The 25,273-nt window shown below is 45.9% G+C and overlaps 2 protein-coding genes across 2 annotated transcripts in view; one reads left to right on the top strand and one right to left on the bottom strand.

Annotated features, from left to right (window-relative positions):
• The window catches only part of kiaa1958 (KIAA1958 ortholog), a 269,067-nt gene that overhangs the window by 168,375 nt on the left and 75,419 nt on the right, over positions 1-25,273 (bottom strand). The gene's annotated exons all lie outside the window — the stretch shown is intronic.
• Positions 8,365-9,495, top strand: LOC143749562 (placenta-specific gene 8 protein-like). The gene is made up of 4 exons (XM_077242015.1): positions 8,365-8,427; positions 8,595-8,682; positions 8,761-8,885; positions 9,147-9,495. Exons 2-4 carry the CDS (start codon positions 8,598-8,600, stop codon positions 9,249-9,251), a joined length of 315 nt encoding a protein of 104 aa, XP_077098130.1. The 5' UTR covers positions 8,365-8,427; positions 8,595-8,597; the 3' UTR covers positions 9,252-9,495.

Raw genomic sequence — 25,273 nt, 5'->3', positions numbered from 1 at the left:
CGAGAGACTGTTCACGTCGCGTCTGCCCAGCGAGAGACTGTTCACGTCGCGTCTGCCCAGGGAGAGACTGTTCACGTCCCTTGTGCCCAGCGAGAGACTGTTCACGTCACGTCTGCCCAGCGAGAGACTGTTCACGTCACGTCTGCCCAGCGAGAGACTGTTCACGTCACGTCTGCCCAGCGAGAGACTGTTCACGTCACGTCTGCCCAGCGAGAGACTGTTCACGTTCCGTCCGCCTTCCTGGACCTGGACTATCTGGAGCGTCTGGCTCGGATCCTGGACATGCCCGTGTCTGCTGTTCCAGAGCCGGAACCAGTGTCTGCTGTTCCAGAGCCGGAGCCGTAGGCAGAGCCAATGGCCGTTCCAGAGCCGGAGGCAGAGCCAGTGCCCGTTCCAGAGCCGGAGGCAGAACCATTGCCGGTTCCAGAGCTGGAGGCAGAGCCATTGCCGGTTCCAGAGCCGGAGGCAGAGCCAATGCCTGTTCCAGAGCTGGAGGCAGAGCCAGTGCCGTCTGCCTTCTTGGATCTGGACTATCTGGAGCCGGAGGCAGAGCCAATGCCTGTTCCAGAGCCAGAGCCAATGCCTGTTCCAGAGCCGGAGGCAGAGCCGATGCCTGTTCCAGAAACGGAGGCAGAGCCGATGCCTTTTCCAGAGCCGGAGGCAGAGCCGATGCCTTTTCCAGAGCCGGAGGCAGAGCCAATGCCTGTTCCAGAGCCAGTGCCTGTTCCAGCGCCAGAGCCAGTGTTTGTTTCTGTGTTTGTGTCTGTTTTTGTGACTGTTACAGTTCTTGTGCCTGTTCCTGAGCCGGTGTCTGCTGTTCCTGAGCCGGTGTCTGCTGTTCCTGAGCCGGTGTCTGCTGTTCCTGAGCCTCCCGAGGCGTCTTCACAGCCCTGGCCGCCCGAGGCGTCTTCACCGCCCTGGCCGCCCGAGGGGTCTTCACCGCCCTGGCCGCCCGAGGGGTCTTCACTGCCCTGGCCGCCCGATGGACTGCCTTCTCCGCCTTCTCCGCCCTGGCCGCTGGATGCACTGTCTTCTCCGCCCTGGCCGCCCGATGGACTGTCTTCTCCGCCCTGGCCGCCCGATGGACTGTCTGCTCCGCCCTGGCCGCCCGATGGACTGTCTGCTCCGCCCTGGCCGCCCGATGGACTGTCTTCTCCGCCCTGGCCGCCCGATGGACTGTCTTCTCCGCCCTGGCCGCCCGATGGACTGTCTTCTCCGCCCTGGCCGCCCGATGGACTGTCCGCTTCGCCCTGGCCGCCAGCTAAACCATCACCCCCTGTTCTTGTTCCCCTCCACGGACCTGGCCCCCCATCCCTCCTCCTGAGCCTTTACTGTTCTGCCTCCCATCCTGGACTCTTGTTTTGTTTTGTGCTCTTTGTTGTCTTGGAGCGTCTGGTAGCCGCTCCGTAGAGGGGGGGTTATGTCACAGTGTTGGGTTTGTGTTCCCCAGGTGTCCACTAGATGTCCTCCCGTTTATTGTTTTATGTTTTTGGATTACCCTAATAAATAACTGCAAATTGGATCTCTCTGTTTCCTGTGTGTGCATCGTGACAGTGACTGTGTTTACTCCTTTCTTTTCAACCATTGGATATGATTTTAAAAACGGCTGTTGTATTTGTACTTCTGACGAAGCGCTATTAAATATAAGTGAAAAACTATGGCGCAAAAATAATAAATAAAATGCTTTCTTAAAAAGGCTAAAGAATGCATGCACATTTTCTTAAAATGATAATTAAAAACAAACAGACTGATAAAAAGCGGGACATTTTCTCAATATGCGACGTGGGGGACAAGGGGTGAAAATGCTGTGCGGTACAACACAAAGCGTGACGGGTGGTCACCCCAGTCACACAACAGAAAGAATGTTGAATCTCACATAGGCTACATACAGCGTTAGGAAGGTTACTTTGGAAATGTAATTGCTTACTGTTATAAGTTACCCATTATAAATGGGGTTTGGATTATTTTATTTGGATTACTTTATCAATGTAAATCAATTTCCTTTCAATTTGATTAGTAACTAATTAAATTACACATTTTACCTCAGAAATACAACTAAATACACAATTACAATCATTTTGTAATTCAATAACATAATTTCATTACAGTTAACTAACTCCTCAACCCTGCATACATTTTGTTCTTATATATATATATATAAACAAATGTCCACCTAAAATTTTTTTTTTCTTCTAAAGATTTACTAAAATAATTCTGGGAGTCATGTTCTATCATGTTCCACAAAATTACAATTACAATAAATCAAACTTAATTATTTGTTCTGTGATTAGAGCTTTTAACATTCATTGCTGGGGGAAAATATTTCCTGTTAATGTAATCTGTACAAGTAGTTCAAACTAATATCATTTATAGAATATGTAATGCAATCATATCTGACATACTGTAAAGCTTCATTGTTAAACACTTCACTTAAAATATCTATATGAGTTTCTTAGAATTTGTTTTGAATTGCAATTCTGCTTCCTTTAATTCAAATTCGAATTGTAATTCTAGATCCTAGATTTAGGAGTCATTCTCAATTAAATTCTGAATTGTGCACAAGCCTGTTGAAAACTCAAATTATTGTCAATCATCACACGCAAGTATTTAAAATTGGGGAGATGTTCACTTGATCTAACGGTAAAAAATAATAAGTTAAAACGGTAGGATTAAGAATCAACTGGAGAGGGCAGCCATGACAGGAATGTCTGGGATGGCCAACATGATGGCCAACACGATTTCCATTGGGTAACACTGCTCCACATCTGTCACCTGAATAAAAAAGACAAGAGGCAATTTTTGTTTTATTTGAATATGGTGCCATTCAAAAGTTTGAAAATGCTCTAGGCAAAGTGAGGTTGTGAACAGGAAAATACTACATATATTTATAAGCCATCTCTAAACTGTGTTCTAATTGGTTTATTTTGTACTGACCTCATTTCTCTTTCAGTCAGTCAGTAAAACTATAAACATTTGTTGACACAGTAACGTATGGGTCAAGTTGAATCCAGTAATCAGGCGTCACAGGTGCCACTGTGACGTATTACTATTATTATATAATCAAAGAGAAATGCTTTCCTAATTGCTGGTCTTCAATGATAATTACAAGTTATGCCAAGAAATTATAAGGATTTAAGTTGATTGTCCTCTCTAAAATGTTGGAAGGCAGTGTTTAAACATCAACAACTAAAATCAATAGTTTTATACTTTTTAATCAAAGAAAAAAAAAACCATGGTGTCCACAAAAATATGAAGCAGTACAAGTGTTCTCTTACGAGAGGTTCTCTCGTATTGCGTAAGTATAGCTTACGCTAAGGGAAAGATTCATCTTTTCGAGATATTGAAGCCAAAAGATTATCCTTAATTTTTGTATCCATTGTCAACGCAGTGCCGCAGCTAGCAGACATTGAGCAGGCTGTCTAGCGTGCTCATAGGCTGCCCTGCGGGAACTGCTGCAGCCTACCACTGAGCCCGACGTGACGTCACGTTCAATGAAGGGCGCTCGCGCCTTCACAGCGTCGAAGCCCGCCAGAATGGGCGTGGCTTAGCGTATATAAGCAGGCTCGGAGGCTGAATTCTCTGATTTTCATCTCTTCAGCGAGCTCTATGCATCGCTGGATCTAGAGAAGCAGCCGCCGCCGCCGTCGAAACAGCGACAAGCCAGCTAAGGACAGTGCCTGAGGAAGCCGGCTATCTTCGCCACCTTCAGCCTTCCGTCCCAGCTATGCTATCCGGCGACGTATCCTTTCTATACTATCTAAAAGAGCGCAAGACGTATTTTTCAAGATGCCTCGCTCCACTTGTGCATCGTGCAAAGCGCCTCTCAGCGTTGGAGACCGCCACGTTATCTGCGCTCTCTGCCTGGGACCGGACCACGCTGCTCTTGCCCTCTCTACCGGAGGATGTGAGCACTTTGAAGAGCTTCCGATGTCGACCCTGCGGGCTCGACTCGAAGCTTGCAAAACTGAAGCTGTCACTCCGCCCTTTGTGGGACCGCGCAAGAAGAAGCGCCGTTCCCAAAGACCTCGGGAGCCTGCGGCCGCTGCGACAAGTCCCTGCCTCGAGCCTCGCCTTCTCCGCCTCCTTTCACCGACGCGCTACCGCCGGATACGGTCCGCTCTGCCCCCGCGTCTGACGATGAGGCGGAAGGAGCCACCACTATGGACAGCTGTTCTATCCTGGCTTCTGATAGTGAGGGATGGTCGAGTGCTCAGCACTCCGCCGCCTCCTCGACCCAGGAATCCGGCAGGGCCTGCACCGGAGTGGACGCTGAGTTAATGCGCCTCTTCTCACAGGCCGTTGACCGCCTCGGGCTCGAGTGGTCGCCGGCCAAGGAGCCCGCGCACAACAGACTCGACTTTCTCCAGAGTCACCGCCGTCGAGCGCCCGCTGCCAGGCCTGCACCCTTCCTCCCAGAGCTGCACTCTGAGCTTTCGAAATTGTGGAACGCTCCATTCTCCGCAAGGCTCCAATCCTCTATCTCCGCGTCGCTCTCCCAAGTGGACGGCGCCGCCGAGAAGGGATACAGCTCGATGCCCAGTGTTGAGGAAGCGATTGCTGTACACCTTTGCCCGCCCTCCGAGAGATGGCGCTCAAAGCCTGCTTTGCCGCCTAAAGCCTGCAGGACTACATCCTCTCTTGTCGGTCGCGCATACGCCGCCGCCGGACAAGCAGCTTCCGCCCTGCACTCCATGGCTGTCCTACAGATCCTACAAGCCGATCTCCTCCGTGAATGGGACGAGAAAGGCCCGGATCCAGCTGCCGTAACGGACCTGAGAAGTGCGATGGATCTTTCCCTTCGTGCTTCCAAGGCTGGAAAACACGTTGGCCGGTCGCCACAAAGTGCAGACTCATTTCAATCAGGTTGTGGATGTAAGTCTCGTGCCCGCTCGTAAGCGCTCACGCTTACTAACAAGCACTTCGCACACAGCGCTGCGCGTGCACCACGAAGTGCAGCCTTACATGAGTCAGAATATGAACGTAAGTCTCGTGCCCGCCTACAAGCGCTCACGCTTACTAACATGCACTTCGCCCTCGGCGTTAGACGCGCGTCACAAAGTGCAGCCTCATACCGGTCGAGCTATGAATGTAAGTCCCGTGCCCACTCACGAGCGCCCACGCTTACTAACATACACGCCGCACACGGTGCTGCTCGCGCATCACAATGTGATTGTAAAGCGCTCCCCATTCACAGCTATCGGGACTCTATACATGGATCAGCCTGCTATTGCTGTCAGCGAGCCGCCCCATTCAAGCACAGAGAGCGCGCGCCGCGCTCATTCTGGGCGATCAGAACCCGGAGGTCTTTCTGCCCCTAGCTGCACATATAAAAGCATGGGAAGCGATTCCAGGGGTATCAGAATGGGTGCTAAGCACAATAAAGCAGGGCTATGTGTTACAGTTCGCTCGCCGTCCCACACACTTTCGAGCACGGACCACGATGACAGTGAATGCGGAAATAGCACATCTACTTCGCTCAGAAATAGCAAAACTGCTGTGCAAAAGCGCCATAGAACCGGTGCCGCCTTCTCTGAGCGAGTCAGGCTTTTACAGCCGTTATTTTCTCGTGCCCAAGAAGGACGGGGGTCTCAGACCCATACTAGGTCTGAGACATTTGAACAAAGCTCTTATGATAAGACCGTTCAAAATGATTACAACCAGACATCTCACGCACGTTCGCCCGAGAGACTGGTTTATATCTCTCCATCTGAAAGATGCCTATTTTTAGATTCAGATAATACCCCATCACAGGCCATTCTTGAGATTCGCCTTCGACGAACAGGTTTATCAGTACACCGTCCTGCCGTTCGGTCTTTCCTTAGCACCCCGCAGATTCACGAAGTGCATGGATGCGGCACTCGCCCCCTTGAGAAATCAGGGCATGCGAATTCTGAACTATCTGGACGATTGGCTGGTTCTAGCACAATCAGAGTAAGAAATACTGTCTCACAGAGCTGTGCTCCTCAGTCACCTGGAATCCTGGGTCTCACGGTCAACTGGACCAAGAGCTCATTAATGCCCAGTCAGTCAATTTCCTTTTTAGGAATAGAAGTGGACTCCGTGGCTATGACGGCCCGCTTGTCAACTCAGCGCGCGTGCTGTGTTAAGCAATTGACCGCGTCTTTCCAGAAGGACAGCACCGCCCCTCTGAAAACATTCCAGAAGATGCTGGGTTACATGGCTTCAGCCGCTGCGGTACTTCAGCTGGGTTTGCTACGTATGCGCCCGCTACAACGCTGACTGGCCGCTCGTGTGCCTCACCGAGCTTGGAAGTCAGGCTGTGCCCGGATCAGAGTGACTCAGAGCTGTATCACAGCTCTGCAGCCCTGGTTAGTGGCCGACTGGTACCAGCGGGGAGTGGTTATGGGGACGGTCTCATACCGGAAGGTCATCTCGACAGACGCGTCCAACACGGGTTGGGGCGCGCTCTTCAAGGGAAGACCAGTCTTTGGCCTGTGGTCAGACCGGAAAAAACTCCTCCATATAAACTGTCTGGAAATGATAGCGGTCGAGAATGCGCTGAAGCGTTTCCTCCCGTTTATACAGGACCAACATGTCTGTGGTGTCCTACGTGAACCACCAGGGTGGTGTCAGATCCAGAAATCTCTGCAATCTGGCAGAACGCTTCCTCGTTTGGTCTCAGCACCACCTGCGCTCGCTGAGAAAATCGCATGTGCCAGGCCATCTGAACGACGACCCAGACAGACTTTCCAGGAACAATGTTCCCCCGGGGGAATAGTCCCTGCACCCTAAAACAGTCCAGTTGCTATGGCGCCTTTTTGGCGAAGCGGAAGTCGACCTATTTGCGTCACAGGACAACGCTCACTGCCCAAAGTTCTTTTCAAAGAACGAGGACGTGCTGGCCCAGACCTGGCCCAGCCGCCCACTATATGCTTTCCCCGCAGTATCTCTGTTACCACAGGTGATCAAGAGAATCAGGGAAACGCGCCAATCAGTGCTCCTCATAGCCCCGCGCTGGGAGAACCAGACTTGGTTCCCGGAGCTGACAAGGCTGTCAAAGACAGGCCCGTGGCCAATTCCGGTGAGAGCAGATCTCCTCTCTCAAGCTCGCGGTGCGATCTGGCATCCCCATCCATCCATCGTAAGCTATACTTACGCAATACGAGAGAACCTCTCGTAAGAGAACGTATTCGGTTACCTAACGTAACCTCGGTTCTCTCTAGAAGAGGGAACGAGTATTGTGTAACCTGCCGTGCTTGCGCCACAAGCGTTTTTTCGCTTCAGTCAATGAAAACCAGAGAATTCAGCCTTCGAGCCTGCTCATATACGCTAAGCCACGCCCATTCTGGCGGTCTTCGACGCTGTGAAGGCGCGAGCGCCCTTCATTGGGGTTGACGTCACGTCGGGCTCAGTGGTAGGCTGCAGCAGTTACCGCAGGGCAGCCTATGAGCAAGCTAGACAGCCTGCTCAAGGTCTGCTAGCTGCAGCACTGCGTTGACAATGGATACAAAAATTAAGGATCATTTTTTGGCTTCAATATCTCGAAAAGATTAATCTTTCCTGTAGCGTAAGCTATACTTATGCAATACTCGTTCCGTCTTCTAGAGAGAACCGAGGTTACGTTAGGTAACCGAGTACGTTTTCAACATTGATAATAATCAGAAATGTTTCTTGATCCTCAAATCAGCATATAATAATTATTTCTGAGGGATCATGTGACACTGAAGACAAAAAAATTATGCTGAAAATTCAGCTTTGATCACAATAATAAATTAAATTATAACAGTTATTTTAAGTTGTAATAATTTTCACAATATTTCTGCTTTATCTATTTTTTATCAAGTAAATGCAGCCTTGGTGAGCAGAAAAAACTTTCAAAAACGTTTTTTTTTAAATCTACAATTTACAATAACGTTTCATTTGTTCATTAGTTAACTACATTAGTTAAAATGAACCAATACTATTACACCATTTATTCATATTAATCAATGATAATTTCAACATTTTAAACATTTATAAATAAAAAGTTGTATTTGTTAACTTTTGTTAATGTTCAGTATTTTTTATTTTTTTATTTTTTTATAATAAATGTTGTAAAACACATTGTTCATTGTTTTATGCTGATGTTTCAATTCATTTAATTAGTTTGACTATAATGATATGCTGTTGTTTTTTCTTGTAAAAGTGATGGTTTCATGGGACGGGTGATGTGGCAGCAAATGTCATCACTGGAAGGTGTGACAGAAAACGGAACGTGTGCCTTTTAACTATTTTGGACTTTGGACATAAAGGAACTGCAATATAAATTTCAACAATTATAACCTGTCAGTATAAAGTTTTTATTGATATTTACTGTAGAGTTGAAGGGTGTGTCTGAACTTGTGACTTTCCAACTGTAGGCTATATAAAGACATCCTGTGCCAGTTTGAGTGTGTAGAGGAGTTTCCTGATTCAATTTCAAGAAAGGTACATTTAAATATAATTTTTTTGATAAACTTTTTGGAACTTGTGTACCGTATATAAATGAATGCTTTAGTTAGGTGTCATGTGAACTAAATATGTTTGTAACAGTTTGGCTGTTTGGAAAAATGTTTTAGTGTTCTTGGTGCCTCACTTTTCTTTACCTGTCCTAGATCATGGAGGTCACATTTCAACCTGCTGCATTCGCACCCAGAGACTTTCACACAAGCTTAATGGGCTGCTGTGAGGACATGAGCATATGTAAGTAATTCCAAATTCCATGATCTATAAAGTCTTAGTCATAATGTGATTTTAACATCAATTATGTATTTTTATTAGGCTGTTGTGGCTATTTCTGCCTCCCGTGTTTGGGCTGCTCCATTGCTAAGAACATGAATGAGTGCTGCTTATGTGGTTTAGGAATGCCGATCCGAAGTGTATACCGGACTAAATACAACATACAAGTTAGTATCTATCTATCTATCTATCTATCTATCTATCTATCTATCTATCTATCTATCTATCTATCTATCTATCTATCTATCTATCTATCTATCTATCTATCTATCTATCTATCTATCTATCTGTCTATTTATCTATCTATCTATCTATCTATCTATCTATCTATCTATCTATCTATCTATCTATCTATCTATCTATCTATCTATCTATCATCATCTATCGCAAATTAATATCAATATGTATATATGTTTTTTGCTCTCCAGGGATCCATGTGTAATGACTTTTGTGTCGGTTACTTCTGCATGTCTTGTGCGGCTTGCCAGCTGAAGAGAGACATTGAAATTAGGAAGAGTACTGGAGAATTCTGAGGAAACTTTCTTACATGGAACAAAAGCGGTGAATATAATTGTTCTGTTTTCAAAAGGCAACCCGAGAAAATGTTATCTAGCAGTCTATCTACAGCACACTACCATGTAGTCCTTAATTATTGGGAATTAATCAAACTTTATGACTTTGAAAATATGAAAATACAGGCTGTTGCTGGCATCAGACTGAAAACAGTCTTTGGACCCCTGACATCATGTCACTCAAAATTGACATTGCTCAATGTCATGCTTGCACGTTATCAGATTATGCCATGTTGGTTGTGGTGTGAAACTAAGAGTGACTGTAAGTTAAGAGTCCGTCCTTAGGATAATTAAATTGTATAATTTCTGACAAAATGTTCTTAGTTAGATTTACTGTAGTGTATATTCTTAGTACAGTTACATCCACATACATTTTCTTGGTAATCACTAAATTATAGGAAAAATCATCAAGTTGTAAATATAGTGTCATGTTATTGTCATACATTAGTCTATATGATCTGTAAATGCCTTGCTATAGTTACTCAAAACGTTTCATAAAGCATTCCAATGTATCAAATAAAATACATAAGAAAATAATTACTTCTTGTCTTTTTGAAAATTTTCAAAATTACAGTTGTGAATGCTTTTTGGCTACATCCTTGCTCCAATTTCAGCATGAAGCCCAGAACAATGTTCTTCATATTGGACTGATAGATAGGCCTACATTAGGTCTTATTGAATCATATAAGCTCATTTTATATTTTGTCACACTTTAATGAGTAAAGGAATTTATTTAATGGAACATTCAAACACAAACATCGAAGGCTTTTATTTGTACATATAACACTGAAACTATGGAGTGTGTTGTGGTTGCTTCATCTGACAGATCTTATTACAACTTCTCCAGCTCATGTCTTCTAAACTCAAGTCCATTTCACTTCAGTCAGTCTACAGCAGGTGGCACTGTGACAACTTTAATAAGATGACATGAGAGTTGGGTTTAAACATAAAACACACTCTCTTTGTACAATATCACAGAACAGTACCACAGTTTCATCTCATCCACTGACATTTCCTGTCTGAGAAATGGAGGAACAAGAACATATTGTTTGAATCTTAGGGCCCAGCATCGTAAATCCCTCCCTGTTAATGCTTTAATTGTTAGCTGGGACATCACAACCTTTTTTAATGTCAACAAAATGTAGTAACTCACCCAAAACATTTCATTCTTGCTTCAAAACCTAATTATTGTGTCAGCAGTGCAACAACAACCAGAAGTTTTTTTGTCATTGTGTGAGCCTTACTGGTTCAAATTGTTAGATGTGTTTTCCACCATGGCAGTCAATCGAGGTAATGTTTGTTATATACAGATGGTAATGTTTGTTCTATTTTTAAAAAAAAATGTTTACACTGACGGCTGAATGCCCTTGTGTCACAGTCATCGTCTACTTCTTCTTCTTCTTCTTCTTTTCCGTTTTATGGCAGATTGCATCCACAGTCATCGTCTACACTTCCCAGCATCCCTTTTGTCTTCACAGCTGCACTCACTCCCTCATTTCCCTGCACCTGCCTGTCATCATCATCATCATCCTTGTCACCTGTGTTCACCTCATCATTGTTCAGTTGTGTCTGTATTTAGTTCCTTTCAGGTCAGCCTGTCTTTGTCCGTTCTTAGTCTTATTTAGTGTGTGTGTTGTCCTGCCTGCCTATCTGTACCTTCCTGTAGTTTATTGTGAGTAAAAGTCTTTGTATTGGAACCATTTGCCTCATCTTCTTCCTTTGCCAACACCACACATTGACACCTTGTGTGTCACACTAAACTTTAGATACAGATTTTAAGAGTAGGTACAAAGTTACTGGCAACAGTCAATAATGTAGTACACATTTGTATTTATACATTATATTTATTTTTGTAGAAATAGGTTACATGTAAACTGGAAGTTCATAGTTGTTTGTCCATTTTACACATCTTACATGTAAAGTCATATACTGAACGGAATATTCACACAAAAATGTCATCCCTGACAAAAACAAACTTACTTGCTTATGTCTGTCACCCTTGTCTGGTTATAGGCCACCAAACCCCAGGGCTCGTATTCCTAAAGAATCTTAATGCAAAAAGTAGCTCCTAGTGACAAAATTCTAAGAAAATTCTTAGAAATGTGGGTGTTTACTCCTAAAATTGAAGAAAAAATCCTAGCAAAGAAAAAAGTAATTCAGAAATCATCTTAACCCTTAAAAGAGGTCTTAAGGTCAAAATTGTTAGGACAAGGACTTTTAAGAGGCTTAAGAGTTTCTTTAGCAGAGGAGAAAATGGCAGAAAGACGAAGAGGGAGAAGAAATGCATTGCAGACAATAGATGACAGTGAGTTAATAAGACAATATAGATTAGATCGTGCATGGCACTTGTTTGTTACCGATTTTATTAGAGACACAATAACATCTCCGACACAGCGCAGGAATGGCATAGTGCCAGAAATGAAATCACTACTGTACATTAAGATATTTGGCATCTGGTAAAATGCATCAATGCATCAGTGATGATTTGGGTCTGTCACAACCTTCTGTAAGCAGAGTGATCACAAACAATTACAGCACTTTCAGAACCTCTTATTGTGTCGCAGTTCATTTAGTTTCCACTGGACATTCCCACATTGCAGGCTCAAAAAAATGCATTTATGAATATAGCAGGCTTCCGCACAAGGAGGGGGAATGAACCGTAAATAATTTATTATTAACCGCTATAAGCTCCCACATCTGCTTCTGTGCTGTGACATCCGGCCTGATTTTCCTTTAAGGATGGCCTTGTGTTCATCCACTAACTGGGCTCACAGTAAACACTGTTCCTCTGTCCAGTTGAGCTTTCTTGTCCTTCTTGTTTTTTATTCCATGTTTGTTAAACTAAAACCAACATTCAAACCACCACTTAAATAGACAGTGGAACAATTTTTATCATTCTAATCCAATAAAATACCTTATAGGAAATTAACAGTATGGTAAATAAAAAAAAGGATTTATATACACAAATATGATGTGTGTGTGTGTGTGTGTGTGTGTGTGTGTGTGTGTGTGTGTGTGTGTGTGTGTGTGTGTGTGTGTGTGTGTGTGTGTGTGTGTGTGTGTGTGTGTGTGTGTGTGTGTGTGTGTGTGTGTGTGTGTGTGTGTGTGTGTGTGTGTGTGTGTGTGTGTGTGAGAATGGTCAAATAGGAAAAATTATGCATGTAATTTCAAAGTGAAGGCTTAGAATAGACCCTAATCACTCTTTTTTTCCTTCTTGGACAACCAACCAATCACAGTCTGAAAAAGATTGTGTCATACATAGCAATGGGGACAGCCCCGCCTCCTCACTAAGATAAAAGTTTTTGTCTTTTCCTTACTCAGAGTTGCTCTCAGATCGGTCCCGAATCACTCTTAAGCTAAGACTCCTACGTAAAAGTTTTTAAGCTAAATTAAGAGTTTTCTAAAAGGATTCTTAGATTCTTTAGGAATACGGGCCCAGATCTCCAGGGTCTTCAGTCCTTGGCCATTCTTTCCAACTGGTTCCAGGTGTAGCCCATCTTGGTGATGTCAGCCTCAAGATCACGTCGCCAGGTGTTCTTGGACAGTCTCTTCTCCGATTTCCCTGGGGGTTCCACTTCAACGACAGCCTGTTTATGTTATTTGGTGGTTTACGAAGGGTGTTCCCTATCCAGTTCAGTATTTCTTCTTCAGCAGGGAGTTGGTGTGTCCTTTCCCAAAGGTTGGTATTGCTGATTGTGTCAGGCCAGCAGATCTAGAGACCACTGTTGATGAAGGTTTGGACCGTCCTGATGGTCATCTTTATCATCCTTCAGGTTTTAGCTCCATAGAGCAGAGGTCTTCAATCCTGCTCCTGGAGGGCCGCTGTCCTGCAGAGTTTAGTTCCAACCCTAATCAAACACACCTGAATCAGCTCATCAAGCTCTTCAGGATCGCTTGAATATACAAAGGGAGGTGTGCTGAAGCAGGTTGGAACTAAACTCTGCAGGACAGTGGCCCTCTCCAGGAGCAGGATTGAAGACCTCTGCCATAGAGCAACACTGACTTTGTTGCCAAGGACATGTCTCTGGAGTTCCCGATGTTCTTGAGGTGAATGAAGGCCACTCTTGCTTTGCCAATCCTTGCCTTGACATTTGCATCTGTTCCGCCCTTTTGGTCAATGATTCAGGTAGGTGAAGGACTGGACTTCTTCTAGGGAACTTCCATACCAATATCGGGTTCTTCCATTTTGCCTAGCCTTGTCTCCTTGAACCTTCACCAAATGCATGGATGCAGGTCTCGCTCCTCTGCAACTCCAGGGCAATCCGGGTGCTAAACTACACAGACAACGGGCTCATTTTAGCCAGATTGTGAGAGTTGGCGCTTCGACATCGAGGTGTTATTCTTTGAGACTAAATCTAATAAAGAGCAATCTGTCACCATGTCAGAAAACTATATTTCTTGGGTGGTTTTGTATTTAACCACAATGCGGGCAGAATTGTCCCTGGCTCGGGTGGATTCTGTTCTCACCATGGTAGACATTCTGAGGTTAGGGCAGGAGCTTTCCGTCTGTCATTGCCAGGTTCTGACGGGTCTTACCCCCAATTTCCACCAACTGCGGAACGGCTGCGGATCCGCTCCGGAATGGCGGCGGAGTCAATAGGTTTTCATTAAAGTCAATGTGTGTATTTTCGCTGACTGCGGAATGGCTGCGTTCCGACTCCGTCCCAGCTCCGGCGACCGCAGCCCTCCAGAGCAGATACGCAGAGTTTCGATTTTTGCTGGATGCCGGAGAGCGCCACAGGAAGTCGAGCACAAAAACAAAATAAAACATCCGGTAATTTTCAAAATAAAATACCCTGTGCTCATGGCGGATCGTATTTCCCTGCACTTCACCTTGAAAACTTCATAATGGGCGGAGATTTTGTTTTATATACTTTTTCCTTTTACAACAAGAACAATAGTTAACTTTATTTACACAGCCTACTACTTTCCCAATACATTCTAAAAGGAACCAAAAATAAACATTTAGGTTTTTATAAGTTGATTATATAATTATAAATATTCTACTTGCCCATGGTAGAATCACAATAATCTCCACAAAAAAAGAAAGATCAGCAGATCAGCACAGAGTTGTTTCCCCTCTACTCCTCTGGATAGAAACAAACTGTTGCTGGTTTTGTGGTTCTGTTTAAGGAAACTACATCCTGTTATATCACACGATCATACGTAAATTCGTGACTTCAGCTGTTAGTCATGGCCGCAGCCTTTCCACAACAAATCCGGATCTGGTAGGTATTGAAGGATGGCGGAGCACGGAGCCGACACGCAGCGGAGCCGATCCGCAGCCATCCAACGTGATTCCATTGGGCTTGCTGCATATGAGGTTCTTCCACTGGTGTCTCAAAAGCAGTGGGTTTCATCCCTTATTAAAACCCATGTTTATGGTAAGGGTCACGTGGCGAGCGCTTCGTGCCCTTTCTATCTGAAGGAGTCCCCGGATTCTCACCTTGGGTCCCTCTCTAGGAGCGTGTTTCCATCTCAAGATCATCACGATGGACAATTCTCTTACGGGCTGGGAAGCAGTCATGGACGGCCATCCAGCTCGAGATCTTAAGGAGGGTCCTCATCTATCATGGCACATCAACTGCCTAGAAATGAGGTCTGTCTTCTTGGCACTACATCACTTCCTCCCAGACCTGTGGGGCTGGAGAGTCATAACTCCAGACCTGTGTTGGTGTGGACGGACAACACATCGTTAGTTTTTTACATAACCAGGGCAGGTTGCGTTCATGCCCCCTGTTCAGCTGGTACAGCAGTTCCTGCTCTGGGCGGATGGCAAACTGCTCTCCCTGAGGGAAGTTTTCATCCCAGGACATCCTGTGGAGGCAGTGCCTGAGGCTCTGAGATTGATGACTCCATCCTCAAGTAGTGGAGTCCGAGGAGTCAAGCCACTGTCCCCTTTGGTTTTCTCTCCATCCTCCAGCTCCTCTGGGGCTGGATGCCATGGTACAGACGTGGCCAATCGCTCTTCTCCCGGGAATCTTGGTGAGGGTCCATCAAGGAGGGGCTTCGCTTAATATTGGCAGCCCCATTCTGGCCGGCCCAAGTATGGTTCGAGGAACTTGTGTCTCTCCTGGAAGGCTCTTATTGGGAGATTCCGCCAAGGAGGGACCTTGTGTCTCAAGCTCCGGGAACAATCTTTCACCCCCGCCTGGAAACTATGGGTCTGGCCCCTGAGAGGTACAAGTTTATAGATTCTGGTCTCTCTACTAAAGTTATCAATACCATTCTCAATGCTAGGGCTCCTTCTACTAGAAAGCTGTACGCTCTTACATTGCATTTATTTTTCGTCATGGTGTGAGCAACACCAAATGAACACCATATGAACCAATTTGACCGCCTGGTTGGTCCAGTACTGTTCCTTCAGGAGCATCTGTCAGCTGGCCTGACCCCCACAACTCCTAAGATTTGTGTGGAATGGTATTTTGGCTTGCCACAATCAGATAGATAGAATGTCAGTAGGTAAAACGGTATTGGTTTCCCGTTTTCTGCACAGTGCCAGGCGGTTGAGAACTATCTGCAAGACCGCGGGTTTCATCTTGGGATATTTCTGTGGTACTTAAAGGATTGTCTACTGCTCCCTTGAACCCCTCTGTGAAATAGCGTAATAAAGAGATCCCAACATGTACAATGGTTCAACGTGACACGTCTTCAGTGTAAACCCTCATGTTTTAGCCTGCTGTGGCATTTTGTTTTGTTTGGTTTGGTTTAATGAAATAATACACCGCATTATTTGTCAACAGAAAGGTGTTGTTGCGCGGATTTAAACGTATTGTCGGGAAAACACTGGATGTTTGCGATCGTTTCCAATGTTGAAAGCGATAGACGAGCCAGTGCGTTAGGACTCGTGTAAGCCCGTTCATTCACAAATTGGCTGTTGCTTGATCATTACACTCGTCTCTATTGAATGGTATGTTCATAAACATTGTTGATTGTCTGTTAAAGAACCAATTGTATTCCCTGCTAGGCTCTGCCGTACTTTCGCATAAGGTGATTGTACTGTTTGTTTGTTTTGGAACTTTTTTGTAGTGTTTTGGTTTGTGTGTCAAGCGGGTGAAGCATTGCGCTTGGGAGTGCCGCCGTAGCTCTGGTTCTAAGACGGTTAGTCTGGTTCGAGAATATCAGTATATAGGTACATAAATACCCACCACTAGTATGCACAGAAGACTAGGGTTGAGTTTAGCTTAGCCTCGGTGGATAAGTTAAAGGGTATCAAAGACAACGCATTGTACCTTGTACACATGGAAACAGAAGTCATAAAAATGGCGCTGTTTTTAGTAAGTTTATTTTGTAAATGAAAATGGAGTTGAATGGTACCAGGTCAACTGAGAAAAGGCGAATAACGCTTACAAACCAAGGCTTTTGAGTATAAATTGGAGCGGCTCCAAGAAGAACGCCAAGCAAAAGTAAGAAAGATTAAAGATGTAATAAAAGAAATTAAAGACCTAATGAAAATTGTTGGTAATGCTGAAAAAAAAAACGGTCATGTCTTGAAAATATATCGAGCTTGTTTAAAGAAGCAAGTCATCTTCATGGGGTTGTCGTTCCTATCCTCCCACCTGAAGAAAAACTAAAACAAAATGCTTGGTTTGACAGAGTTGAAGAACACGAAATTGCTTTTGCAGAGGAGACGAACAAATGGTTGCTGGAGGCACCAGATGCACCAGCAGAGGGCGCTGTTGCACCTGGACCTCCAAGAGTCTGTATTTTGGACGGACAGCACATCTGTTCTGAAATATATAAACAATGAGACGTCCAGATTTAAAATCTTCATATCAAACAGAGTGTCTGAAATATTGAAAATATCGAATGTATCCCAATGGAGGTATGTGAATACGTTAACCAACCCTGCGGAACTAGCCTCCAGAGGTGTTAAAGTTCAGTCATTGCTAAAGACTGGTGCATGGCTCTGTGGTCCTGACTTTCTTCATGAGCCTGAGAGCAGTTGGCCCCAAAATCCTGAGACCTTGGAAAACACTCTTATTGGAGACCCGGAGGTCAGGGCTGTGATGGTTAATGCGGCTCAAGTTGAGCAGATCAGTCCAGTGGAGAAGCTCATTGATTACTTTTCCTCCTGGTTCTGTCTTAAAAGGGCTGTCGGTTGGCTTCTCAAGTTTAAGACCTTGCTTCTGTCTCTGGTGCGACATCGAAAGCTGCTGAGGGGAAACATTTCTGAATTGGACCAAAGTGCTGAGCAGTTGGAAAATGAGCTACAGGTCCAGATGGAAGGATTTAAGGCTCAAGTGCCAAAGGGTGTCCTGACTATGGAGGATGTGGTTGTAGCGGAGTTGGATATTATTCGTTTGTGTCAAAAAATGATGTTTCCGGAGGAACTGGCCAGCTTGAAGAAAGGAGAGTGTGTAAGGAGGACGAGCCATCTCTACAAGCTTAACCCGATCCTGGATGGTGATCTCATTAGGGTTGGAGGGCGGCTTAGTAGAGCAGCTATGCCAGTTGAAGCTAAACATCCAGTTATACTGGCTAAAGATAAACATAGCTCCAATCTTATCCTCTGTCATGTACACCAAGAAACAGGCCATGGTGGACGAAACCACATTCTTTCTCATCAGCGTCAGAAGTATTGGTAGTAGTGGATTCCTGGTGCTTGTGCTGCCATCAGAAAGGTTGTGACTAAGTGTGTCATCTGTCGTAGATTGTCTGCTTCACCTGGACATCAGAAAATGGCTGACCTTCCTCACAACAGAATAACTCCTGATGAGCCTCCTTTCAGTCAAGTTGGTCAGGACTGTTTTGGACCGTTTGAGGTTAAACGTGGAAGAGCTGTGGTCAAGAGGTATGGGCTAATTTTTACATGCCTAGCGATGCGAGCCATACACCTTGAAGTACTTTCATCTTTAGATATAGACTCCTTCATTAATGGTTTCAGAAGGTTTCTGGCGAGACGTGGTCAAGTCTTGGAAATCCATTCGGATAATGGTACTAACTTCGTGGGCGCTGAGCATGAATTGAGGGAGGCCATTGAGAATCTGAATCATAACCTCATCAATGACGTACTGTTACGAAAGAGTGTGAAATGGGTTTTTAATCCCCCAACGGCATCACACCATGGTGGTGCTTGGGAAAGGTTGATTCGGTCAGTCCGTAAAGTGCTAAACTCCATTCTGAAGACTCAGACCCTGGACGAAGAAGGCTTGGTGACGGTATTCTGTGAGGCTGAAGCGATTGTTAATGGCCGTCCATTAACGAAGGCATCAACAGATCCTCAAGACTTGGAGGTATTGACCCCTAACCATCTACTTCTGCTTAAGTCGCAACCGCTGTTGCCACCAGGATTGTTCGAGAAGGAGGATGTTTATGCTCGCCGTCGCTGGAAACAAGTGCAGCACATGTCGGATTTTTCCTGGAAGTGCTGGGTGAAGGAATACCTTCCCTGACTTCAGGAGCGCCAGAAGTGGAATACTGCCAAAATAAACTTTGTTCCAGGAGATCTCGTGGTTCTAGTGGATGATATGGCACCTCGCAATGCTTGGATTACGGGAAGAATTGTGGATACTGTTCCGGACAAAAATTGACTGGTGCGACGTGTTCGGATTACAACTAAAACCAGCTATCTGACAAGGTCAATAACCAAAGTCTGCCTTCTGCAGGAAGCAGAGGGGCAGTGAAGATCTTTGGATGTAGCAGACATGTACTTTGACATTATTGGACTTTAAGGATTTTTAAGGACTAACAGTCTTTTTTTGCATTTTTTGATTGGTGTCTGTCTCCCACAAGGTAATGGTGGTGGTCAATTATTACTATGAAATAATTGGGGGCCGGAAAGTAGGAGCCATACTCTGGGTTTGACATGGTTTCTATTATATTCCCTCTTTTCTGTGTATTGTTGTGTATGTGCACACGCATCCCAACGTCATCGCTTACTGTGGGCGGGACCGGGGAAGTGGTGTTTGTATTAATGTGTGTGTGCTCACCTGTGTGAAAATCTTGGGGTTTGGATTATGGCTGCAGGTTGAGTGTTACGGCGTCTGACTCTGGTGATTCCCTGCACCCTCAGTCCCGTGCTCTCTTTCCTGAATACTAAGTGTAAATTACTAACCTCTCTGACTGTCTGCAGCCTGCCAAGTGACCGTTGCCTGTATCTGGAGTCTGACTCTCGCTGCCAGCCCTGAACCTTGCCCGTCTCCGACTATCCAGTTGTCTGCTGCCTGTGTCGAACCAAGCCTGTCTCTGACCCTGAGTTCTGGCCACTGCCCCTGGCTCCAGTCCGGCCCTTACAAGAATTTCTGCCTTGTGTTATCCTTTTACCTAAACGCTTTATGTTTGCCTGAAACTGCTCATTAAATTGTTTCCAATGGATCTGCCTCACCTGTCTGATTCGTCACAGAATACTTCACCAAACGAGGATCCAGCCACAATGAATGCTCTGTTGGCCGCTTTCACCGCTCAAGCCTCTAAGCTGACCACTCATCACCACCAGTTGTCCCACTTGACCACTTTCACGGAGGAATTGATTTCAGCGGTTCAAAACCCTGCAGAAGTCTACCACGGGATCCATGGCCGCTTCAACGCCCACCACACCTTCTCTTCCCCCAGACTCACTTAATGCTGCGAGCAATAATCTCCGCCTCGCGCTCCCTGAGAAATACGAGGGAGACCCAGGTAAATGCAAGGGCTTTATATTGCAATGTTCACTGTATCTTGCCCAGCAGACCGCCCTACACGCCACAGATGCAAGCAAAATCGCTTTTGTATGTTCATTACTCACCGGACGTGCGCTGGAGTGGATCACCATGGTCTGGAGTGTGCATGGGTCCGCCTTCTCATCTTAAGGAGAATTTCAGGAACGTTTCCAAGTGGTTTTTGAACATGCCAAAGACGGGAGAGGAGCCGAGGATCTTCTCTTGGAGCTCACGCAGGGGAAAACACCCGCCGCAGAGTACGAACTCACATTCCGAACTCTGGCAGCTCAAACGACTGGACGGAGAACGCTCTCAAAGTGGTTTTTCGGAGGGGACTCAGCCACAAACTACAAGGCAAGCTGGGCTGCCGCGACGAGGGAAAGGACTTTGATCAGTTCGTTCATCTCGCCATACAGATTGACAACTTGATGCGCTCACGTCGCTCCAACCTCCGCTCAACGAGCACTTCGCGCGATCTCTCCACACCACGTGCTTCACTTCCCTTTGCTCACGCCGACGAACCCATGCAAATCAACGCGTCACACATATCAGAGGAGGAGAGGAAGCATCGCAGGACCCTGAAATTATGCATGTACTGCGGAGGAGCTGGTCACTTTCGTCTGCACTGCCCTCGACGACCTACACACAAGGAAAAAACCTTGGTGAGTCTAACCCTTGACTGTTTAAATTCACTTTCCTGTACCTCATTGCCTCTTGAGTTCTCTGTAAACGGACAAACTGTTAATACTTTAGCCTTAGTTGACTCAGGGGCAGCTGGGAATTTTATGTCTAAAGATTTTGCCCAGGTCCACGATTAGGGATGGGAATTGAGAACCGGTTCTTCTTCAGAACCGGTGCCCAGTGAACCGATTCCTTGGAACCGTTAGCATGCTTGCTTAACGATTCCTCTTATCGGTTCCGCTCGTTGCAAATGTGTCATGACATCACACACGCGCTACGTTGTTTTGGTTATATTTCACGCGAAAAGACGACAATACGGTCACTTGCAACACTTGTAAAATTTCAATTTCGTCAAAGGGAACTACCTCCATTATGCAGAAACATTTGGCCACACAGCATGCAATTCATTTGTTGCGAGTGTGAGTAATTAAAAATGCTCAAACTATTTTAAAAGCCTACATCTGGGCACATTTCGGCTTTTATGAACAACCTGGTAAGCACGACCTGGAGAAGAGACAGTGCGTGTGCGCTCATGTCACACACAAATAGAATATGCAGGAGGTAATACCACTAACTTGAAATACCACGTTAGCCGTGTTCACTCGAGCTGTAATAACGCCTGCAGTGTCTGACTGCTTTAGAGTAAGCATGAGCTCCAATATCACCCGGATCTGCAGCCAAAAACAAATCATCCACCCGCCCTAATGTTATCTGATTTAGGTATCCGCACCTGATGGTCAAATTACAAGTATTCTGTGTTGTTACACGTGATTATAAATGGATGATCGTCTTCAACAACGGACTCGTTGACGGATGCGCGCGTCACAGGGTAACATTATACACTGATGAATGAGCGCTGCTTTTAAATGAACATTTCTTTAAAACAAAATTGATTTGACAGAATTTCATTTTCTTAATGGCATAAACAGACTTTAGTCCCATGAAACTTTAACTGGAATGTCACTGTTTCTGTCACTGCGACTTCCCGAACAGGTGAACACACACACACACACACACACACGCGTGCGCACGCACACATCACTTTTGAAGTAAAATTGAAAATTGGATGCAGTGCATCGTAATGCATCGAGATATCGAATTGAACTGAATCGATGACATGATAATCGTAATCGAACCATGAGACCAGTGTAGGTTCAAACCACTAATACTCTGTGCTGTGTCTTCTGATCAGATATTAAAACGAGTTAATACAAACAAACACATTTGTACTTATTCCCTCACCCAATGAGAATCGATAAGAGAATCGATAAGGAATCGAACGATAAGCAATATCGATAATGGAATCGGAATCGTTAAATTCTTATAAATTCCCATCCCTATCCACGAGATAGCTCTAATTCCCTGCACATCTCCGCTTTCAGTTGAAGCTGTCGATGGACGCCCACTCGGCACAGGTCGCATCACACACACGACACAGGAACTTCACATGCGTACTGGTCAGCTTCATGATGAGAAAATCCATTTCTACGTTCTCCAAGCTCCTCACACACCGGTAATACTGGGCTTACCCTGGCTAAGGAACCACAACCCTCATTTGGAGTGGACGACTGGACAGATAGTCAGCTGGGAAGAGAGCTGTTTTTCAAGGTGTCTATCTACCGTCAAACCCTTCCCGGTCCGAAGTATCTCCGAGCCCCGAGAGGAACCCTTGCTATCCCGCCTGCCAACCATGTACCACGATCTAGCCGAAGCATTCAGTAAAGTCAAAACTACCCGGTTACCACCTCATCGTGAGTATGATTGTGCCATTGATCTCTTACCTGGTACCACACCACCCAGAGGCCGCATCTTCCCACTGTCCCAACCTGAGACCGAAGCTATGCAGAAGTACATAGAAGAGGAGCTCGCTAAGGGGTTCATTCATTCTTCCACTTCTCCAATGTCGGCTGGCTTCTTCTTTGTTAAAAAGAAAGATGGGGGACTGCGACCTTGTATTAACTACAGATCTCTAAATGAATGCACAGTTAAGTTCCGTTATCCGCTGCCTCTGGTACCTGCCGCTCTAGAGCAACTTCGTACGGCCAAATATTATACCAAGCTGGACCTACGCTCTGCCTATAACCTGGTTCGAATCCGAGAGGGGGACGAATGGAAGACGGCATTTTGCACAAGCACAGGGCACTATGAATACCTTGTTATGCCTTTCGGCCTTTCAAACAGTCCAGCGGGTTTTCAATCCTTAGTCAATGATGTTTTCCGTGATCTGCTCCACAGAAGCGTAATCGTCTAGACGATATTCTGATCTAGTCAGACACCATCGAAGCCCACATCCAGCATGTACGACCTGTACTTCAAAGACTCATCCAGTTCCAACTCTACGCCAAGATAGAGAAATGTGACTTCCATCAGACCTCCACAACCTTCCTGGGATATGTCATCAGCCCAGAGGGCGTGGCCATGGATGAGAATAAGGTCAAAGCAGTGGTAGACTGGCGCCAACCCTCCACTTTGAAGGAGTTGCAAAGTTTCCTGGGCTTCGCTAATTTCTACCGCCGTTTCATCGCAGGATTCAGCTCAGTGGCAGGCCCTTTGACAGCTCTGGTTCGGAAGGGCACCAATCGACTTCCTTGGAACGAAGATGCTTCCCGGCTTTCAAGCAACTCAAAGTCAGTTTCACTTCTGCTCCCATCTTGCACCATCCTAACCCCGAGTTCCCCTACGTGGTGGAAGTGGATGCCTCGAACACTGGACTAGGAGCGGTGCTCTCTCGACGTCAGGGCGATCCTCCCAAGCTGTACCCCTGCGCCTTCTATTCCAGGAAGTTGAGTACAGCGGAGAGAAATTATGATGTCGGAGACCGCAAACTATTAGCCACGAAATCAGCATTCGAGGAGTGGCGCCACTGGCTCGAGGGAGCTACTCATCCGTTCACAGTCTACACTGACCACAAGAACCTGGAATACCTTCGCACGGCCAAGAGACTGAACGCACATCAAGCCAGGTGGTCACTATTCTTTTCCCAGTCCCACTTCACGGTTACTTACCCTCCCGGCTCAAGGAATACCAAGGCTGACTCTTTGTCTCGTCAATTTGACTCCGAGGCTACCTCATGTGCGCTGAGTATGCGCAAAATTCCATACTCAAGCACTCTACAGAGTTGACTCCTTTTCAATGCATCCTCGGATTTCAGCCACCTCTGTTCCCCTGGTCGGGTGAGCCCACCAGTGTCGCTGCTGTGGATGATTGGCTCAGGCGAAGTGAAGAGAACTGGAACCTGGCCCATACCCATCTCCAGCGTGCTGTAAGACGTGGCAAGGAACAGGCTGACCTTCATCGCAGGCCAGGCCCGGAGTACCAAACCGGCCATTGGGTGTGGCTATCCACACGAGATTTACGCCTCAGACTACCCTGTAAGAAACTCAGTCCGAAATTCCTGGGTCCATTTAAGATCATCAGGCAAATCACCCCTGTGTCGTTCCGCCTAGATCTGCCCAGACACATGCGCATCTCGCCAACGTTTCACGTCTCCCTACTCAAGCCAGCCTCTGTCCATTCTGTGGAGAGCAGAGGAATCAGAGGATGCTGCTACCCAACCTATCCTGTTAGAGGGCGAGGAGGCTTATCGAGTTCTTCATCTACTGGACTCTAGACGTCGCGTTGGGCATCTTCAGTATCTGGTAGATTGGGAGATCTTTGGTCCTGAGGAGCGTTCCTGGGTCAACGCAAGTGACATACTGGATCCGTCGCTTATTCAGGACTTTCACCGCAATCACCCAGATAGACCTGCTCCCCGACCTCGGGGCAGACCCCGCCGTCGTCAGTTCCCTCGAGCCAGGAGGCGCTCGCAGGGAGGGTCCTCTGTTATGGCGTCTGACCCTGGTGATTATCTCTGTTACTGATCCTAGCCTGTTACTAACCTCTCTGACTGTCTGCAGCCGCCAAGTGACCGTTGCCTGTATCTGGAGTCTGATTCTTGCTGCCAGCCCTGAACCTTGCCCATCTCCGACTATCCAGTTGTCTGCTGCCCGTGTCGAACCAAGCCTGTCGCTGACCCTGAGTCCTGGCCACTGCCCCAGGCTCCAGTCCGGCCCTTACAAGAATTTGTGCCTTGTGTTATCCTTCTACCTAAACGCTTTATGTTTGCCTGAAACTGTTCATTAAATTGTTGTCAATGGATCTGCCTCACCAGTCTCATTCGTCACAGTGAGCATGGGGTGAAACTTTCTGTTGACTGTCACCATTGTCCTCTTCCACTGATGTATCTGAGGTACCTTTGCACGGCTTATGAAATGCATTACTCAAAGTAAGTGTTTCGGTTTTCTGAGTCTGTTAAATGGCGTAATAAACAGATCCCAACATGTACAATGGTTCAGTGTGATGCGTCTTCAGTGTAAATCCTCATGTTTTAGCCTGCTGTGGCGTTTTGTTTTGTTTGGTTTGGTTTAATGAAATAATATGCCGCATTACCTTCCTTTACCACAATGCTTGTTCAACTTTCCACAACCTGTTTGCAGGCATCCTCTCAGTATGGCAACGTGGATATTGTCATTCCCATTGCCTGTGAGTTCCCTAAGAATGGGAACGTGACACTGCGTCACAGTGCCATACTTCGAGTATTTCTGCAGGGCATCTTCAGACAATGAATCTGGTTATTCTCTCGCACAGGTATTATTCATAGAATTGATTACGCACTGCATTGCG

This window comes from Siphateles boraxobius, unplaced genomic scaffold, assembly GCF_051911475.1.
Source record: "Siphateles boraxobius isolate OS27281-9 unplaced genomic scaffold, OSU_SipBor_1 25, whole genome shotgun sequence".
Lineage (NCBI taxonomy): Eukaryota > Metazoa > Chordata > Actinopteri > Cypriniformes > Leuciscidae > Siphateles > Siphateles boraxobius.
This window is presented reverse-complemented; position numbering and strand designations above follow the sequence as displayed.